Here is a 21,929-nt window from a genome sequence, read left to right as displayed (position 1 = left end):
CAAAGAAAACGTAATCTGATACAACATACACCCGTATATATTTCGTGACGGGTTTTGGTGATTTCAGTTTGTGTTCCGCTTGAATTGTTTGCTCTTGCTGATAAATGTGAGGTTCCATTCCAGCTATTCTGTTAATATATTATTGTGTAGCATAATTTATCAATAGTTTATTATTGCATATGTGCAAGAAGCATGTGCATTTCAATCCAGTTATCTTTATCACACGCTTAGCCGCCATGCTATCACAAAATATATTTTTTTTCCGGGAGAAATGTATGTCTCATGTCATTATTTTTCCCAGAACAGGTTACCACATTTACCTAACATGACATTGTTTACGTCTGTGCTTGGTAGAGCGAATGATTGCGTTCGCCCATGACTTGTTACAGTGCGACTCTGATTACTACCAGTACCTAGTATTTCTCTTACTAATCTAGTTAATGTTGTTGGTTCAAAATAGTTGATGGCGACTGTTATGGAAGCGGATGAATCTGTGCTTTACACATCATTGCAGTAGAAACAATCTCTGGGAGGTTTACTTCCTTCGGCGATATAGTTTGCGACCGGGCATCTTTGCTTGCCAGTGCAACGATTCCAAACTGGCATCGAATGTTTATTATCACACTTGGATAATCTGAACTACGGATTTCTATCTTCCCACGCGTTGGATATGTTTCAGGCAACTATTCGTCCATTTTACACAGAAAATCAACGTCGATATTGACATTCTTTCCCAGCTGTTATAATGGTCAGTCAATAAATCTGCACCATCGTCATCAATTGTCAATTCAGGATTGATCATGTACATGCAATGGTACATCGTAAACATAAACAACGAAGACGGTTAATAGCCGACGTTAAGTACTTCAAACAAGTTCATCGCTGGCCATTAACGGTATCAATGATGTACGTGTAAAAGTTTCTGGAACGACGCCTTTCTTTCTAAAAACAAAGGTGATGCGTGCATAAGCTGGTGATCTAACACCATTGACACTGAAGCACATCAGTATCTAGGTCCGATAAAGATGAAAAATACGATCCGGACTTGTGCATCTTTAAGATTTAATGTTTGTTTCCTCAAACCCACCTCAGATAATATAAACAAGTAGGTCGTTTTTATTACGTAAATTTTTTTAATTTCCTTGGTTGGTCAGTGTTTGTATGGATCTTCCATTAAAGTCACTACTCTTATTGGTGAGGGTAGGGCCACCAACACATAGGATGCGCAGGATTTTCTAACTTTAAGTCTGTATTTACTTGGAAGTTGTCATTGATAAACACAACCGACACACCATAGTCTCTGCTTCCCCCGTTCTCAGTGATTTATGTTAGGATTCTTAAGAAGGCCTCTAGTGGCTTCAAAAAGTGTTGTTGATGTCCGCGTGGTACGTTAGCAGGTTTACATATTTCTCCTGAAATATCACAACCACGGCGTGATCCACGCCAATAACAACCCAGTTGTCCGCGTACTCATAAATATATCTAGAACCACATTGTCGCCGCGTCTGGTCGCTGAGCTCGAGAGTCCGTAAATGTCAACAAACATTGCATACTTTTGTACCAAGGGGTTTTCGATACGACTATACCTACAATAATATGCAACATAATCTCGTCTTTTTTATGTAGAATGTCCATTTCATTGCCACATAAAAAGAAAAAAAAATCCTGGTTATGTTTTATATAGAAATTTACTACACTTTGATTTGTTTTGTAATGTAATGTAACAGTCCTGAAGTATTTTTAGTAACCGTTAACTCCAGTTACGAGCATACATTCATTTATGCATTATCGTAACATTCATTAATGTGTCTAGGCATTCACAGCGCGTATCTGTTTAAAGCTATGTTTTAGTTCAAACAATGCAAAACTTGCCAAACAGGATTGTACGTGCAAGCTATACTTGAACCGCCGTCAGGGGTAAAGGACTATATACTTTAATCTCTTATTATGCATTGAAAATGAAAAATTGTTATTATTCCAAGTTAGCCGTGGGCTATTACGAAGGTAGGTCTGTTCTGTCATATTCTTATATTATTCAATGAAAATAATATATTCCCACATTTGCCGTTCGCTCTTCGGAAGGGAGGAATGTTCCCAATTGTTTTGTTATTATGTACTGAAATATTTAATTCTTCACATTTCACATTTTCTGTTAATGTTACTAAATAAGGACTGTTTGTCATTTACTTTGTTATCATGTACTGAATATGAAAATCTTTCATATTTCCACAATTTATATTTGATGTCGTGTAGGAAGGACAGTTCGCCTTATCTGTTTTATTATGTACTGAATAAGACAAATTCACATATTTTTCACAGGCATGTCTCCTGGTTTCAGTAAAGTATCACTATACGAAATGTTTCCCGTCTCCTTTGAATCTCCCTTGCACTATCATGAGTAGGTCCTAAGAGACAACGCATCGTCGAGAAGACCTTGCTATGTCGATGAACGCCCAAGTTCATCCAATGCTCCCGTAACAAGATATCCGCATATCGAAGCTTCTGTTCCTGTTTGCAGAGATAGCGTTGAATAAACCAGCAGTGAAGAATATGCAGTTTCAGGTGGCGAGTTAAAATACGGCATGTGTCGAGACCTCACCGCACATGCATCCTAAAGCGTTCCTGTTATGTTGACCAGTCTATTTCGACTCAGTTTCATCGAGCAGGAAAACATATCGGAAGCGTTTAATTTATAGTTTTAAGGCTAGTAAATCAAAAGTCATCAAATGATGCGCTTCTGTGAAGGTCAACGAGAGGCCATAACTAATGATATATCCCGCTCAGACAGGATAATATAGAAAATAATTGTCTCTACGCGAGAACACTAGCAATCAATTTTCATCGGATGCACCTAATATGCGGTTCCGACAACAGCTAACGCGGCCAACTTTGCAACCACGGATCCATAGCCGCCATCAACATTGGTGTTTTTTTGTTTGTTTCCCCTCAATAGGCTTATTATGTTGTACTTGAATTAGAAATGCGGGGACATTTTCTTTTAGGTGTGTTCGATACATCTTCAATGTGACACACACGCATTTCTTATTGTACTTTTTATTATTGCAGTTTGGCGTTAGGCAAGATAACCCTAATTATTCCTTCATAATATACAATTAATTTTAATGTGTGTTTAATTACAGGTATAAGGAAGCAAATGCGAAATTGTTCCTTTGGCATGTAAATGACTATCATTAGGTCACGCGGTCCTTCAGTGAGAAAGTCTTGTGGGAGAGAATCGCAGCATGCATCTGTACTTGGTCACATGATGCTTAGTTACACTCGCTTTGAAGTAAATGTCTTTTACATGCTGCTTATGATGGGGTAAATGATAGAGTGAAAGGTAATACATCGGTTGCAATGCAGTCATGTCTTTGTGAGAAATATGCAAGCCCAATTGAAGGTTTTGATCACGGCCTATGTACGACTACAATTTGTGATATGCGCTTGCGACATTATTATTTTGCATTCAAGCATAACTTATTATGAGGGTTCTTGACGACCATGTAACTGCATATAAATTTCAGACACTCCAAGTTTTTCTTGCATCACAGCACTAGCGGTCTGCCCGCCACGAGATAGAGCTATGGTTTGTAAAACTACAAGCAGGTTTTGGGATTTTTGACACTCTGCTCGTTAATTATTTGATATGATAACTGGCGTACTTAGTAATTTATTGAGCATGTGGTCTGAAACGATAACGTTCGTTTTCTTCCAGAGTTCATTGATGTTCATACTTCATTTTCACTGATGTCAATATTAGCCGGCATATGTCTATCACCTGCTGTACTATTGAATATGGTATACCGATTAGGTCGGACAGTTATGCACGGAAAAATTGTTTGTCCGTTTGAAATTCAATATGTTCAGTCAAACCAGGAACGTTTATCAGCAAAGACTCTCCGATATCAACCGTGTGGGTATCGACAGTGTACTGATCACTTACATTTGGATTATAACCACATTAGCCGAATCCGAAAATAGAACTCACGCAGAGTAAGGTGAGATAACAGTTCTCCGTAACGGTGGGCGCTTTAGAACACTCGGCGCCCCTATTTGTCAAGATTCACAAATTTATGACTTCATATGTATATAATCTATGTATGTAAAGCTTGATGTACTATGTTGTGTATGGGAGACCTTAGTAGGATATATTACAACCAAAGTTGTTTATCTTCGTAAATAGATTATATATATATATATATATATATATATATATATATATATATATATATATATATATATATATATATATATATATATATATATATATATATATATATATATATAACTTCTTCTGCATTCTTTATTTGCGAGACCATGGTGCTTTTAAGTGCATGTGATGATAGCATATCATGTGTATTTTAAAATACAATATTCTAGAGAAATGGCCAATATCAATACTTTGATATCGTTGCATATGTTCGCTATCGTGTTAATAATATATGGCTTTGCCGTGTGCACTCTATAGGTTTGATTAATAAATGCATAGCAAAAGGTGAATTACTTGATATGGCGATGCAAAACTATAACGACTAAAAATAAATATATTGTACAAACATCACTTGTTAAAATTTATATTGTCAAATATGCGTAGGCGGAGATAAATTATTTTGAAACGAAATAAACCAAATTTATTTCAACATTTCTAATGTCAAGTTTAATATACTCTTTGCAGGACAAACACATCAAGGGATTGGTAAGTACTAATAGACCTGGAAGGAAAATCCTGATCTTAGTGATTAATTATAAATTATGTATAAAATAAACCTTTCAGTATTTAGTCTATGACATGAATGTGAATTACACAAAAATTATTGGAATTTATATTGTAGTGTCTTATATAATGTATTTTACCAATATCATACTCTTTATCTATTCACGTCGCGTCCTCTTTATTTATTATTTCGGATCAATGTTCATTAACGTCGTTTCAAATCTATTTAGGTAATCGCAACGGGGTTTGGGCATCACCGTGCGGCGATCTTATGGTTGACTCCAATAATACATGTTGTTGTTCTAGGATTTAACATCATTTTTGAGCACGACATAGACTATGCATGGCGGCCATTATAACTGGTGGAGGAAGAACCCTGGAAAAACCAGGGAAGAACCACCGACCCACGGGAAGCTACTGGCATGCCTTCACACTTACCCACGCTATGAGAGCCTGAAACTCGAACCCACGCAGACAGAGGTGAGATGTTAGTGATCCGGAACGGTGTGCGCTTTAGACCACTCGGCCACTCGGGGCCACTCAAATAATACCTGAATTATATCATGCCACATGTATATATCTGCTACATATAAAGGAAGACTTAGACGACTATTACAGAGATAAAATGGTAGCGGAAATTGCATTCAACATTTTGTGTTTTCTTACCAGTGGCAAAAGTAACGTTCCTGTTGTCGTCTGTACTGCACACTAAATGAGAATAATAATTTTAATAATAAAGTCTCTAAATTCAGAAAAATATGTATATTTTTATTTTACCTTCCCCATAGGAATATCAGCTATAGATCCTTAATAATATTCAAAATTGTTGATATTATTTTGAAGGAAACACGACGTTAACAGTCCTGTCTTTGGGTACTTTAACCAAAGTAATGCAATAATATGGCACATGCAATATGTGATTAACCAAGGTATTATACCCGTGTATAATACAGAATATGCAAGGGCTGGTTTGACTTTATTGCTTAGGTTCAATTTGAAATCGTAAGATTCATTAAGATAAAAAACCTGTTATAAATACAGATAAAACTGAAACGAAAGTCAATGCGTGATATTGAATGCATGATTTTAGTTCTTCCATAATATATTTGGAACATCATATTTTATCGAATTAATAGCAAGACAAAAGTTAGATGAAATTAGGTAAATAACCGTAATAATGATAGCAGTGGGTATTCAGTTGTGTTTAAATGTTAATATTTTTTACTTGCTGCAACTGAGGGAGTATTATTGTGCGAACTTCTAAACTTTGTTCATGTATGTGTTGCTAAAATGTCTCACAAATCGACTCAAATCGTTTAATTCAGCTCGGTCTAGTTTATGTTTCTATTGGTTTCCATGACGATGTTATGTTTGTGTTTATTCTGTATGATATTAGTTTCCTTGCTGCATGTTTTGAATTTGAATGGGTGAAGTTTATACACAATGATCTCTCACTTTCATTGAAATATGATGGTACTATTTTCTAGGTTTCCTTGTAAGTGTGACTTAAGGTTTATAAATTGACGAATTGTTATGATTATCTAATGGGAGAATAGCTCCCTTCCATAAAAATACTTTGATAGATACTAAGCTAGATCTCAGGGTTTTTTTCTCCTGGAAAGAGTCATTTCAAAGTTAGATTTTGACACTTTGTGCATGTGTATGTTTTAGCAGAAAGCTTCGGATGTATCGAAGGCCTCAATACACATTCCAATACGCATGTTTACAGTCTCGTTCTTAAAATGCTATTTAATAAATTTGCTGTTGCTTTTCTTTTATTTCAAGACTTGTAGCATATAATTTAGATACTCTGACCCACAAGCAATTATTTTGACTTAGTTTGTAATTATTTCTGTACAGTTTTACACATGTTGTGCATTTGACCCATATATTATCTTCCTAACCGGGGATATGTCTCATCAACGTGAAATAAAACATCTGTAATGACTTTTAATTGAATTGTATTTTCAGACTTTGGAATAAATTTGTTGGTCAGTGCTAATTTAGATATCTCCAGAAGATGTGCTTGTCCATATATGTAGTCCCGTGTGTTTACGCGAATCGGTATGCTTAATAATCATAACGTTCACTTAATGTGGTGGGTGGTATTCCTTTTTGGACTTCATTGAGTCGGCTTTTGGGGAATTATTCCCATCAGTCACTGAACGGTACATAATTGACTGGATGTGTGTCTTCCTTCAGAGCAAAAGTAGCAAGTCGTGGGTACTCCGTAGTCAGTATCATAAAATCAGCAGCTAATAGACATATAGTGTACCGCATATCAATGAAAATCAAAATATATCATACCTATTCTAAGTAATGAGAGTCTGAATAATGATATAGCACTAATTGTATGTAAGCCTTCATTTGAAATGGCACGTCCCTGCATTATTGAAAACAACATTAATTGCAAGCTCTCATTCATTTCAGCTGGTAAGTGCCTACGTTCATTACAACATTCATCCTGGCATTAAGTAAGTAAGTATACCTCTTCATCTCAGTCATTATGCCAGCATTCATAAAGGTGAGTAATGATAATTTATAATCTCAGGAATTCAGCCAGCATTCAAACATAAAGGTAGGTAATGATACCTAATAATATCAGGCATACTGCGAGGACTGGACCAAAAGGTTAAATTTTGATGATTCTTGTGGACATGTGTGCCTCTTTGATACCCTTTTTCTTTGAAGAATGAAAGACAATGTTATTGTGTCTGTAATATAGTGTAACTGGTGGAATTCGTCGCTAACGTTAATTTGGACTTTCTCTGTTTTTTACCCCTCACAAAACATGTAATATAGTTGGTTGGTGGGGATGTCGATGCACATCAGTGAAATTAGAGGATGGACAGACTAAATGATGCCGTCAGATAATCACCAAGTACTTCATATATTTTAACCATTAAAAATGGTTATCGGTGATATAAGTCCGATATTACTTATGATAAGAGGCAAATATCATATTCGAATTAAAATATTGAGGTTCATTTAAAATAAATAGTTTTAGAAAAACAGTTGCAATTAAATGTATGTTTGTGACGGACAGAGTCTAAACTTAAGGGGAAATTAGGAAGCCATATAATATATGATGCAATAAAGGGTACGACGATGATTGTTACCTCTTGGTTATCACTAGGCCGAATCATACCAAAGACTTACAAAATGGTACTAACAATTGCCTCGCTTGGCGCTCAGCATTAAGAGTTCAGTGTTAGGACTGGTCGGTCTAGTGTCAGGATAATGTGACTTGGTGTGACATCATGCTACATGTCTGCAGCGTGATACCCGAGTGCCCCATCACTATAAACTGCCACAATGCAGACATCGTAGCGATACGACTGAAACATTGTCAAAGCTACGTTAAAAATAGAATATCACATCACATCAGCCTCGAGTATGCACGACTCAGTTCATTATTGTTTTTGAAGATCATTGCTCATAAAGATCAATCACCATGAATTATAATCTCATGTAATTGATCACATAAAGCAGTCACAGCCATGTAGCGACATCTCCAAATTAATAGTTATGCTTTTGGGGGTACGTCGTCAGGTGAAGTTGAGACGACTTCTCCAACCAGAAATGGGGAGCGTCTCGTCACACTTGGGATGAGTTCTCGATGAAGCGAGTTCTTCAATATTCACAAGTAAAACTTTCTTCCAGTTTTTTGCAGTACCTTTACACTTAAAATTATAATTTCCACTTAATTACCTGGCATGACGGCAACGTCAATAATGTGAAGAGGCGGGTGTGTTATATAATCCACTATGATACTCATTAAACCGTAAACAAAAGCTATGTATTCAAATTACGTGTACAAAAAATAGTAATCATGGATTGATTGATCTAGTATTCATATTCGGTCATCTTTGTTGACATTAATGTATATTATAAAACACATACTTTACGAAATCCCAATAATTATTCAGATAACTTGTATTCATACACTTATATACATTCATTCGGCAAACATACGATCCCTCTAGTCGCAATTGAAGAAAGTAACAAACATTTTAACAATCTATTGTGAACGAAAGTCATACTTCCACTGATGGAAGTCATTGGGCCATTGATTTATACTACGTTTCCTAGCTAAAAACAAAATATAACCATAATTTTCACCAAACCATCGATCTACTTTGTCATCGTTTCTAGAAGAGTGACTATCAAAATAAGTCACAAAAAGTTCTAACGAATATCCAAGACTGCGTTGATGAAGAAAATACACAAAATATTGTCCACACACCATGGAATCTGTGTCTTGTAATTTCGCATTATTGAATCGTGCTGTCTGAGCATTGCTTCTCATAAAGTCAATGATGTCGTCTTCCAAAGATCGGAATCCATATGAATCGAAATACTCCACACAACTTTCTTTAGGAAAGTAGACGGCTACCCAGTGGGTTCCTGTGAGATGACTGTCGTTCGTGTTGATAACATAAGCTTGATGGTCTTGAGGTTTGCCATAAGGCAGTTTATCTTTAGCACACACGACATGATTCCAAGAAGCAGTGTACGAACTGTGGTTCAAAAAATAATAAGGTCCCCAGTTATCCCTTTTTTGTGTTTTTTTTCTTTTCTTCTTTTCTTCACAGGTCATAATAAGTGATAAATTCAATCCTGACATTTTGCTTGAAAATGTCTGACAAGTAACCGTTTCTTTGTTTCGTCTCTGCACTCTGAGACAAGAGAGCTTCGATGTGATGGATCTCTGGAGTCATCAATGGAGAGAGGAACGATCACGCATGTCTTTAAACCACTGATGCAACACGGATTCGTCCGAGATGAGACTCCATGCTTCGCCCAGATACTCGTCCAATGTTTCTTCTTGACTCAGCATCAGACATTTATCATGTTGAATGTGACTGGGATAATCGTTTTAACATCCATATCAATCTTTCTTGATCAGTTCCATAATTTTGTATGCCAGGTATTTGGCGAAACAGAAACTAAATGTTGTTCTTGTTCTGGCCATCTGAATTGCATCACTATATAATTTTCATCTTTTTCTTGGGGTTCTACTTCCACGGTATCCTCCCCTACCATTTCCATAGATTCTCCAACATTTAAAGATGGATTAGTCTTCCATTGCTTTTAGTTGTCTAGAATGACTTCTCCCAAACAGTAGATTTCTATGGCATTGTCGAACTCGGCATACAGGATGACGTTCATCGTAATTTCTGCTAGTAGATGTGTTGCAAAATGAATTTCCACAAGAATCAGACCTGATTTTATAGGACGGGAATGTCCCTCTTGCTTCCTTAGTCTGGAGTGAAATCTAAAGCCCACAAAACATAGCCTCATGCATAATGATCGTACATAATGCCGTGACTGGTGTTGGTTCCTAACTGTCCGGTGGCTTCGTACAGGGACAAGTACAATCTCAAATAATTATTCTGGGCAAAGTTAGGTTCGAAAGGTCTGTTACACAATGTTTTGTCATCGCGACTCGATTCGATTTTAGACACGTTGCAAATATTATAATGAATGACAGGAACATGCCACTAGCCATAATTATTTTTGAGATATCAACAATGAATTAGACAGCTTGAAAAGGGATGTAACACATCAGGTTCATAAAGGTCAAAGGTCAAAGTGTAAAATATCTGCCTATTGTTTAATATGGAAGAAGCGAATTCACTTTCTCATCATTTATTTTTTTAATTTCATTGCAAATAAATGAAAAGAAACATTTGCACTATGTATTTCTTTTACTCATTGCAACAGTTTTAAATTTCACAGATGATTGCCTTAATCCCTCTTCAGACTACAAGATGTAATGTTTTAACATGCTTCGATTACATATGTATACTGGCTTATGCCATTATGACTATGATGAAGTGTTACACTTGTATGTATGCGATGGACTGAGTATAATACTGCGAAGAATTTGTACAAAGTGTTACACGTGAATCTGATGGGAAGTGAATAATACTATCGTGAATGTATAAGCAATGCTGCACGCATATCTGATGGGAAAGGTATAGTACTACGAGGGATGTATAAGTGTTACACGTGTATCTGATCAGCAGGGTATACTGCTATTAGGAATGTATAACAAGTCCTACTCGTGTATATGATGTATATACTATAATAATATTATAAGAATCGATAGCACGTTTATATGACTATCATGTTTATTATTTGGAATGTATAAAATGTGTTACATGTGTAACTGATTTAAGGAGTATAATACTATACGGAATGTATACGACGTGCTGCACTTGTATCTGATGGACATATTATATTGGGATGTGTAAGATGTGTCTAATTTGAAGGGCTTAACACATGCGTAATGTATAAGGAGTGTTAAACATGTATCTGGTTTGAAGGGTATAATATTGTGAAGAATGTATAAGAAGTGTAAACATATACATACAGATATATATATATATATATATATATATATATATATATATATATATATATATATATATATATATATATATATATATATATATATATATATATATGATGGCAGAGTATAATACTAGGATGAAAGTACAAAATGTACTACACGTGCATCTAATGGACCGAGCATTATATGTTATTAGTAACGTATAAACAGTGTCACACGTGTTTAGATGGGTCAAATTATAATATTGTGAAGAATGTATAACAAGTGTTACAACTTTTTCTCATCAAAAGAGTATAATACTGTTAGGAATGTATAATAATTGTTACACATGTAACAGATGGACAGAGTGTAATACTATTAGGAATGTTTCGGAAGTGATATACATGTATTTGAGGGACACAGTATTGTGCCATGAATAATGTTTAAGTTATACACTTGTATGTGATGCACAGAGTATAATACAATGAGGAACATATAGGAAGAGACACACATGGGTCTGATGAATATTATACTATTTGGAATATATAATATCTGATAAAGTGTAACTGATGTGCAAAAAGTAATAACATTATGAATGTATAAGCAGTGACAAAACGTTTATCTGATGGATTATATACCATTAGGAAAATATAAGAAGCACAACATATGTATCGACCGGACAGATTATAATACAGTTTTGAATGTATCGTTATATTGACTTTTGTTCAATATTTGAAATAAATCATCTCATGGGTGTTATCATGAGTATATATTTTTCAAAAGCTGACAACATATGATACATTTCGAGTGATGGCTGTAAGTTTCACATTTCGTGTGATGGCTGCAATTTTCACATTTCGTTATCCATGAACTTGACTTCTGTGTTAGGCGAACAAATAAACTATTTTGAGCAGAATTTACTATGAGAAAGTTGTGTGTGTGTGTGTATAATAGAGTATGTATGACAGATGGCTGGATAAATGCAATTTATAATCCTGGTTGAGGTGGTTGAGGTCATTAAATAAATATATAGTGATATGCAATGTGCGCGATATGAGAACCAAAATGCCCTTGTATTATAAAAGGTTATTTCGCTTTACTGTCTTTGTTTCAGTGTCCTAGATGTCAGGGATGGCTTGCTGACCACTTTCCATGGAGTTCCATTCGTTGCCAATGTCATGGTTACAATAGAAAGTATGCCAATATTGGTTGCGGGAATGGACAGACAGATTAACTTTGAATCTGAGGACGGATTGTCCGAACAGAAGAACATAATATCATTACATGTGTAGATCTATGCATTTTTCATGCAATTATCCATCTCAGTTTGCTCATTTGGTATTTAATTTGGTTATGTTTTATAAATGGTTTTAGATAACTAGGTTGTGATAATTTAAGTAACATAAATGAAGGCACTAAAATTAGCGTATTTAGATTTTCAGGTTAGACTCATTAAGTGTGACAGTCGTAACCTGTGTTAACGTAAATGAAACTTTTCTTGCAAAATTTCAAAATACCTTTCCAAACATAATGTACGGATATATAATGACAAGACATTAATATTGCTCTGTTCTTGTGAAAAAGAGCTATCCTTAAAATATTTGTATAGCTCTTGACCTAAATTAAGAAACAAGTTGGGTTGGTGATGAAACGTAGGAAAGCTGGGTAGGATGACGATAAACTAGGTTGATTTACAAAGCTTCGTTTAGCATACACATTTATTGCGAGGCCAAAATAGCTGATAATATGGTTATAGAAGCGTATGCAACCTTGATTAACACCTGACTCATAAATACCACCAGATGTAACGTTATTAAGTCTAAAGTACGTGTACACATTGCTTTCCATAATATAATTATTGCCTTCAGTACACAATCATGATCTTGACCTTTTAGAAACATGACCAATTGGAACAGTTCTGTCTTTTTTCTGATGACTTAATTACAAACTGTTGCAATTATAAATATCTTTCCGTTTTTTTCTTACAATAAGTACACGTAGGAAGTGATACGGATTTCTGATCAGCCGTTCCAGAAGTTTGATTCCTATCAGTTGTGTCAGTTGGAGGTTTGGAAGTACTCGAGTCAAACTGAAATGCTTTTAACAAAAACCTGCTGTAATGAAGATATATTGACAAGTGAAACTTTGTGAGTTATAAAATTGTCATTATATGTACTAGTTATATTCTCTAAAGCTTCATCCTTGTTCCCATCATGGTAGTTTGTGACATCACTGTAGAAACAATTATTGAACTTTTCTATCAGTATGAGTTGTGTTATTTTGTCATAATCTTTGTCAAATTTCTCATATGTAAACCACCTATCAAACAGTTGTTAGTGTTCCCATTGAAACCTAACATTAGTCGACTAGCATCTTTTCTACAATTTCAAAAAATTTCACGATATGCCTCACAACCCTTCAAATACATTCCTTGTCCACATCATAATTTCCACAGTGGTCTATTGAGAGTGAAGTGCAGACTTTCTAAGCTCTTCCTAAAGGTACAGTTTGTAATAAAAATGTTCAATAATCATTCAGCCATTTCAAATTTTCAGCATTTGTCTCAAACCAATATTTAATTGCCTCCTTTTATTTAAATGGGCGAACCAACCTAATATGTTTGGTAACATCGAGATCCTAACGTGTGTTAAGAATACTCATTTGCTTTTATATATTCCAATTATTTTTTCCCGTCTTCTAATAACTCTGAAAAGAATTTTGCATTTTGAAAGGACAAACATAAGTGCCATAAAACTGAGGGCTTTATAGACGTATCAACTATTATTAAATCCTTTGCGGAACATGTCATCTGGCACAAGCTTTTAAAGTGCTTGTTTTCATACGAACGGGTTGCATGTTTTTTAACGTGTTTCTATTGTATTTTTTCCGGCAATATCATTTACATAAATGCATTCAATAAATTCACAAATAGTATTTTTGTGACAAATTTTACGTATATCGGGAATAAAACACTTATCTTCTGTAATATGATTATTTGAAAGACATATACATGATCTGAATATAAATACCTTTACATTTTCTGGAAGATGGCACAGTTAGACGAAAGTGTTTTTCCATCTTTTCAACATTGTCCAATAAAATTATCTTTATTTCCAGTAAACGTTCACTCATTCCTGATCGGGTGCTTTAAAAACATTGGTGGAATTATGCTGAAATACATCGATCTTTCCATATGTCGATGTATATGTTGTTCGACCTAACTTCAGAGCCATAAAGGGTTAACGGTGTCACCCTTTTTTTTACACAAACTGCTTTTGTTATGAGGAGTGGCTCTAAACATGCTTATGCAAATATGAACAAGATAAGAAACTGTTTTTCTGCCTTTTGTACAAACATTATCTATTTTGTCAAACATTCTCAAATTGGAGATAACAGAGATTCCAATATGTTCGGTTTCATGTAAAATCTTTTTTATTCCTGATTACCCACTAAATCTACTCACATATTGTTTGTCTTTTATGTCAAAAACTAATACATAACATTTATTAACCTTGAAGGTGAAGTTCCATTTCGGGGAGCATATGTTTCATACACCAAACATCTTTTGAAATGGATTGGTGTCTTTGCTAGCAGTTTTATACCATAGTGACTCCAATTTGGGTGAACCCAACAAGTAGCCCGACTTTTGCTCCTGCAAAACGTATAGAAGGTTATTAATGCAAACACTGATAAGAATGTTGATAAAACACCTCCATGCCGAATAACACAAAAAGTTCAGACTTTGAATTGTTCATCACTACATTTTTATATATATCTCAGTACGATTATTTTAATACATGTACAATCTTTCCTTGGATGTTTTATGTGTTTTAGGAAAAGTCGGGGAGAGAGCAGAAAAAATCACTCTTGATCCTAGTTATTAAGTGAAAATAATTGCTTAGGCTGAACGATGCTATTATTCTACTCAATCCCTTTTGAAACCCCCCTTGTTCAGTATTAGGTTAGTTATATATAATACTATGACCCCATCTTTTCAAACATTTTATATAAATCAAGCAACATTTAAACAACTGTACGATTGCCCTGTCATTTTAGGTTCTCGTCCACCAATTAATATGGAAACAATTAATACATCATTTCAATCACAAGGAATGTAACACTATGTATATTGCTATTGCTATTGGTTAATTTTGTCTCGTAACGTAAATGTTGATTTTGAATAACATCATTGTCATGGGTTTTCCTAAGTTTTAACTCTTTTATAACAGAGGCTATTTCTTGATAACTAAAAATTAATCTCAGGATATGATCATCAGAACCTAACCCGTCCGTTTGTTCATCATTTAGAAATATGTCTGTAGACTGAGTATGGAGATGAGAATAGTGGAGTACTCTCATACGTACCAGACGCTAATTCGTCCTTATGTTGTAATTATCGTTATGATCTATGTGGCATGATATTTGTCACATCTTTGGTTGTTAACACACACACACACACACACACAGACACACAGACACACACACACACAGACGTACATCAGTTGATCCCCTCAATGTACTCCCCGAACAACTATACGCACTTTTCCCGCCAGCAAACTCAGTTATTAAATTATTCTTTGTATTCAGTTTTGTGGTTGTTGTCAAACCCTCTAATGGCTTATATATCGTTTGTCACTTAGTAAATGTGTGAGAACAAGTTTCATACCAACTATCACTTCTAACAAAGTGTGGATACCGTTGTCCTTTGTGAAGGATGTCGCTATGGTTGATTTATGAACCGATGAGTTATCATGTAGTAGAAAGATACCACAGGATCCTCTGCGTGCACAAGTGATTTGGTAACGTTCCGCAACGTTTGGCAACACTTTGCAGGCAACTAAAGGTCCAGCGAAAATAGCGGCGGCAATCATGGATATCTGGACTATAAGCCATTTGCATCGAACACCGATGCGCACAAGAGTCTCTGGACAGTCCCACTACATCGAGCTATTTGTGGTTTCTCTATTTTTTCTTCTCGTAACTAAGCATTATTAGTTTGTCTTCAATAAATCCATGTTTCTTCACCCATGCAAAGCTCACTCAAATGATTCTAGTCACTCCTTTTATATTGGGCGAGAACCTGTTTGACCATTTCAATATAAGTCTGAGTTTTTGTCAGCTGTTAACACATATTGGGCCCGTCTTGCACAAACCAAACGAATGTTATAATCAACAATCTTATTATTATCATTATGACTCGGTCAACACGAACACAGTTAGGTTTCATGATCACTAAGTTTGTTTTTGTCACAAGTTTAAATTATAACTGGGAACAAGCTTATCCAAAACATATACAGGAAGATGAGTTAAAACCTATTCGGTTGCAGCAGGTTTTCATTCTCCATTGATGGCGATTTATTTTCTTCCTTTTGTATTTGTATCGATTGAAACTTTAAAACAATCCAATAAATTCAAATTGATCAAATTCCATCAACATAGAAAACACAGCATTTAAAGAACACTGGCACATGCAATATTTAGGAACCCTTCGCATCAATGCATTTTCTTATATAGCTAAGTATTGACTACACTGTCTATTGAGGGCAAGATATATGATCCTTGAGTGTCCATTATATACAGATATTGAAGTATCTAGACTTTGTTTACAACAAATCATCTCCTCCAACATACAGGACAGTCATCGCTAAATGTTTAGAGCGTTTCGTTCCGGGTTCTGGAAAGAATGAAAAGGGTTCCATGTCGAACTGTGTTCTTGATTTAATGACTTTTTTACCGTTTCTTCTGTTTTTATAAGGGTGGCTGTGGGGTGTGCCAAATAGTATGTACCGGGGCCATTCCTATCAATATTTCTTCACCATAAAGATAAAAGGCACACGCTTGTTTTTGTTTTTGTTTATTGTTTGTTTGTTGTTGTTTTGTTTTTTTTTTTTGTTTTGTTTGGCCGAAGTAGTTGTATACTTCCATCTCTTTATTTACGAGGATGAATTCAAACCTTACGCCGTTTAGCAGTCATTATCCTGTTAACGCTGAATGTATTAAAATAAAAAATAAAAACCATTTTTCATATCCCATGACAAAATTCATAGGTTCGATTTATACGCACATTTTGGTAAATACAGCATACATTTTAGTAATAAGACTTTCATCGTAAGTACTCTATGTATATGTAACACGTAACTTCGAATGCGTGGCGTTAATGATCGCATTAGTTTGAATGAATGAACACTATGCAAAGAACACAGATCAGCTTTGTCTATACTGTACCTTTAAAAAGATTGTTATAAAATATATTTAAAGTTTATCTCACCATGCCATTTTTAGTGACATTTTATAAACTAAGAAAACAAGTGCCTTTAGTTTCAATATAGATTTATTCCAAAGGTTTACATATTAACAAGTATCATAATCAAGTCATATATGTAAGAAATAAATACACTATATCATGTATGCTGTACTCGTTTGAAATATTTGACCTAAATATATGCTGTAATAACCAAACCGGGAACATAACCATTAAGCAGTAATTATACCAGTTAAAGGCTAAATATTGTCTTGTCAATAACACAAACAACAATACTAATCTCCTCCGTATACAGAACACATATATAGCAACTGCATGTATATTTAATTTTCTTCTGTATGGATGCCTGTCATGATTTATGCATTTGTCCTTCCCTTTTAAAATAAATATGATTTTTTTTACCCAAAACAAGTGTAGTTGGGGAATATAGTATTGACTTTGTCTGTACATGTGTACTTGGATCACCATACGTTTTGTGCTCGTTGTGAGTTTCACAGGCACTGTGGTAGAGTGATACAAATACTTTTTAAATTGCCACTGTTCCTATGTCATTCATAGATGTATACTGCGATTTCTTAACAATAATGTCTATACAGAGTTTAGTAATTGGAATAAAGAGGTTCTGCAATAAAATATAATACATGCGGGTAGTAATGCATCTATGGTGTGCAGTGTCATGATCAGCATGGTGCAGAGCCTGCAGCCCACAGGGGAACTTTGTCAGTGGACAGTTGTTCACATTGTGTGACATGGTCTGTAGAGCTCCATATCAACAGGAAGTGTCAGTGGTCAGGCCACATCGGACAAGGTTGACTGCACACCGACCCTGTCCTGTCTGAAAGCGATTCAGCGTTGTGCACATAGGATGTGGAAGGTATAAGCCACAGGGCAGACAGCTGTCTGAGCTACGAGGGAGTGGTTTACAAAATATGTTGAAGTCCACTCGACACTCCATTCGGAAACAGCTGTCATATGCTTTGGCAATGAACCTAACCAGAATTGAAGTCTCGAAGTAAAGCGGACTGCTTGATGTGAAGTGACGTCCATGTGCAGTGGAAGTTCCTGATGGCGTGTATCTTAGCACACACGTTTAAATAGAGGGCTAGCGCTGAAATATTGAGTGTCTGAGTACTATAACTCCATGTTGAGCAAGCCAGCTAACGGAGAAGGTTGTGTTGAGTGCTACGTTACGCTGTAGATTTCTTCAGGTGGTTGTCGAATGTCAATGATCTGTGCAGAGTCATACCAAGGTATGTTGGTGTGGGGTCGTGTTGTATTTGCTGTCCGGCTAGCTGGAACATGGTTGTAAGTTCATTGAAACATCAATGTTAAACTGACATCATTCGTACCCCAAATATCTTAGGAAATACTCAGCTGCGCGCATCATTGTGTGTGTATGTGTGTGTGTGTGTGTGCGTGTGTGTGTGTAGCTGCCCCACTTGTGGTTGGCCACCTTTTCGCTTTTCCTTAATGTATTTATCTGGCATTTACTCACATAAACTTTATGGTCATCCTTTCAGGAATAGCAGCTGGTGCAATATATTCTAAATTGCCACCATGGTGGCTACATTTTGGTCTAGGCATATATCATTGGAAATACTCTTGCAAAAAGCCAATGTTATTATGACCTTACACTGAAACTAGACCATGTGTTTGGGGAATATTTCTTCTCTGATTTATTTTAAATTACTCGTGATACATTTACTTTCATGATTAGTAGTGAAAAGAAAATGTCCAAAACGCGGCCATATATAATGTCGACTCGGTGCCATTTTCATCAAAGAACCAACTAGACGCCATAAATAGTGTTTTGGTGAAAGGCCCATGTCGATAAAATATTTACTCATAGCGATAACAAGATTCATACAATTGCCTCAATGACGGCTTTAGTTAATGTTAGGACTTCATCGTTTCGAAGCAGGACGTTGTATACGTCTCAAAATTCAGAGTTACATGACGGGATTATGTTTTCCTCTATAATAATGTGATGCATATTGCATATGTTTTTAAGTCTTTACCTTTAAAGGAAATTATATTTTAAAACGGTTGTTTTCTTATTTTTATTTTTTTTTTGTCAGTTGATTTGATGATAATTTACAAAAACATTTACTATGTGGTCGGAGAAAACAGTAAAGATACATTAATACAAATTGTAGTGTCTCGAAAGAGGTATTACTCTTAGAACTTCACTTGTGCCTTTTTACTACCTGAATTGAATGATCTACAGTTTCATCCGACGCTTTACTTTAACCCATGTCATTTCGGATCAGAATTAATTATAATTACTGTCGTGAAGAAGAAAATGCTATATTGAATGTTTGACATCAATTCAATAATTTGTACGTTCTACATTACAAATAACCACACACATATATTTAATTCATAAACATAAAGGGAAACAATTCGATCAATACCTTACCTTAAACGGTGTTTTCCCCTTGAAAAGTTATTTTTATCTCACATTTTGTCACCTACTTGGGTATCTAGGTCAAGTTTGTCGAACTATAGTATTTAAAGTCACCAATACGTATCATATACGCTGACAAGGTGAGCAATTATTGTAAACACAGTGGAACAAGCCAGCAGAACTATTCGTATAAGGCTTTATATGTGTGATATGTTCCATTATAATGCCAACATTACCGAATAGTCCAACAATGGAATTGATGTGAACAGCATTACAATAAAACCAATACAGCTCAGTTTATATCGGTGGAAGAAAACGAAAATACTGTCATCAAATATGGCGTCGGGACTACATGAGTGCAGTATGTGTATGGATAATTTTAAGAGTCTGAAGCTAATATCATGTCACCATAGCTTTTGTTACAAGTGTCTGGAGGATTATACACGGGTCAATCTTCACAACGGTCGATTTGATTGTCCCTTATGCAGAGCCAGCGTGGAATTACCTAATAGTGGAGTTTCAGGCTTTCAGAGTAAGATTTGCATCGAGGAGACTGACAGCAGTGATAAATTTTATTGTGACCTGTGTGGTCCCAAAAATGCGGCATACAGTAGATGTTTGGATTGTGAGGAGAATTTGTGCCAGTCATGTTGTCATGCCCACGAGAAATCGAAAGTAAGTAGGAATCACAAAATATGTGATTTAGGAACTCTAGATTCTAAAACGAAAGGCAAAATTCGACAGCGTATATTTTGTGATCAACATCCAGATGACGAAATCAGGCTTTTCTGCAGAGACTGTAAAGTACTTATTTGTTTAATGTGCAGAGTGGATAATCACGCAACTCATGTTACAAAACCTGTATCTGATGTTGCAGATGACCTGAAAAATACCTTACAAAGTAAACTGAATGAATGCTCAGAGAAGCTGAAACGTATTGATGTTTTTAAGCAAAGGGGACACGAACTTGATAGATGTATTACTGATGCGGAGAGGGAAGAACTGAAAGCTGTAGAAGATCAGGGTTCAGAGCTATATAAAGCCATCGAGCAAGAATTGGCAACAGTGAGAACTAGGATAAAAATGGTTTACCAAAACCTTAGACAGCAAAATGCAGTTTACACAAGAGATATGCAAGATGAACTTAAGACGTGTTGGAACGCAAAGGACAATGTTCAAACATTAGTTGATCAAGGGACAGACATTGATATAATAAAGAAAGGCCCCGATCTCGAACAATTAGTTTCTGCCGTCATATCAAAGACTGATAAAACATCTAATACTCGTCTTGAGAGAAAATTATTCTCCCCAGCTGGAATCAGACCAGGTGACCTGATTTCCTTGGTGGGAATGGTGAAGAATTCATCTGAAATAAGCCACGTGAGTATCATTCTCGATTTCGTTTAGTTATAAATCCTTACTTCTTTGGAAAAAAGTAGAATCAGTTTAAAACAGCCACATTCGCTTTCATTTGCTGCTTACCTTCCTGCAAATATATTGTTGAACCTCTGTGATGAGTTCTGAAGTTTAGCATACATATATTGCAACGATTTCAGCGTAATGATTCCTCGAACATACACCTCATTGCAACGAAAACATAGTAACAGTAATAACCTACATAAACAAGATTCATTTCTAATGGATACAAAGTAGCATAAAAGGGTGTCCTCTTTTGCCCTTTAAGTAATTTATTAACTTTCCACTCTTCCCATAATTATGGGCTTACAGGAATCACTGTCATCGTGATACTTATATTAAATAATTAGTTGTGTTGATATAAATATAAATATAAATTGACCAAGTACGGTCAGAAGCCATCTGACAGAAACCAATATAATTTGACCAAGTACGGTAAGAAGTCATGGGACAGATACCAATATAACTTGTCTATGTACGGTCAGCAGTCATGGGACATAAACCAAGATAACATGACAAAGTACGGTCAGAGGTCATGAGACAGAAACCAATATAACATGGCCAAGTACGGTCCGAAGTCAAGGGATAGAAACCAACATAGCATGACCAAGTACGGTTAGAGGTCATGAGACAAGAACCAATATAACATGACCAAGTACCGTCAGAAGAAAATGCTTACAAGTTAAAATACTTTTATAATTTCATATCAAGATCCTGTTGTGCGTGTGCATTAATAAAATATGGATAATATTAACTTTATTATATAATCTCCCTACCTCATATCGGATATAAA

The 21,929-nt window shown here is 35.5% G+C and overlaps 1 protein-coding gene and 1 long non-coding RNA gene across 3 annotated transcripts in view; both read left to right on the top strand.

Moving 5' to 3' along the window:
* The first annotated feature begins 4,297 nt into the window (after positions 1-4,297).
* Positions 4,298-17,738, top strand: LOC149784201 (uncharacterized). Its single transcript, XR_016413793.1, has 2 exons — positions 4,298-4,696; positions 7,145-17,738. It is a non-coding gene; the product is annotated as an uncharacterized LOC149784201 (long non-coding RNA).
* Positions 17,739-18,947: 1,209 nt separating this feature from the next.
* The window catches only part of LOC149784200 (E3 ubiquitin-protein ligase TRIM45-like), a 61,005-nt gene continuing 58,023 nt past the window's right edge, over positions 18,948-21,929 (top strand). For both annotated transcript variants that reach the window (XM_089933234.1, XM_089933233.1), the window contains exon 1: positions 18,948-21,100. In XM_089933234.1, the coding sequence (XP_089789360.1) occupies positions 20,057-21,100 (1,044 nt within the window). In that variant the 5' untranslated portion in view covers positions 18,948-20,056. The remainder of the gene's footprint in view (positions 21,101-21,929) is intronic.

The sequence above is a fragment of the Sinohyriopsis cumingii genome, chromosome 14 (assembly GCF_028554795.1).
Source record: "Sinohyriopsis cumingii isolate HCF-2022 chromosome 14, ASM2855479v2, whole genome shotgun sequence".
Lineage (NCBI taxonomy): Eukaryota > Metazoa > Mollusca > Bivalvia > Unionida > Unionidae > Sinohyriopsis > Sinohyriopsis cumingii.
The sequence above is the reverse complement of the archived record's forward strand: the minus strand, read 5'-3'. Positions and strand labels throughout refer to the sequence as shown.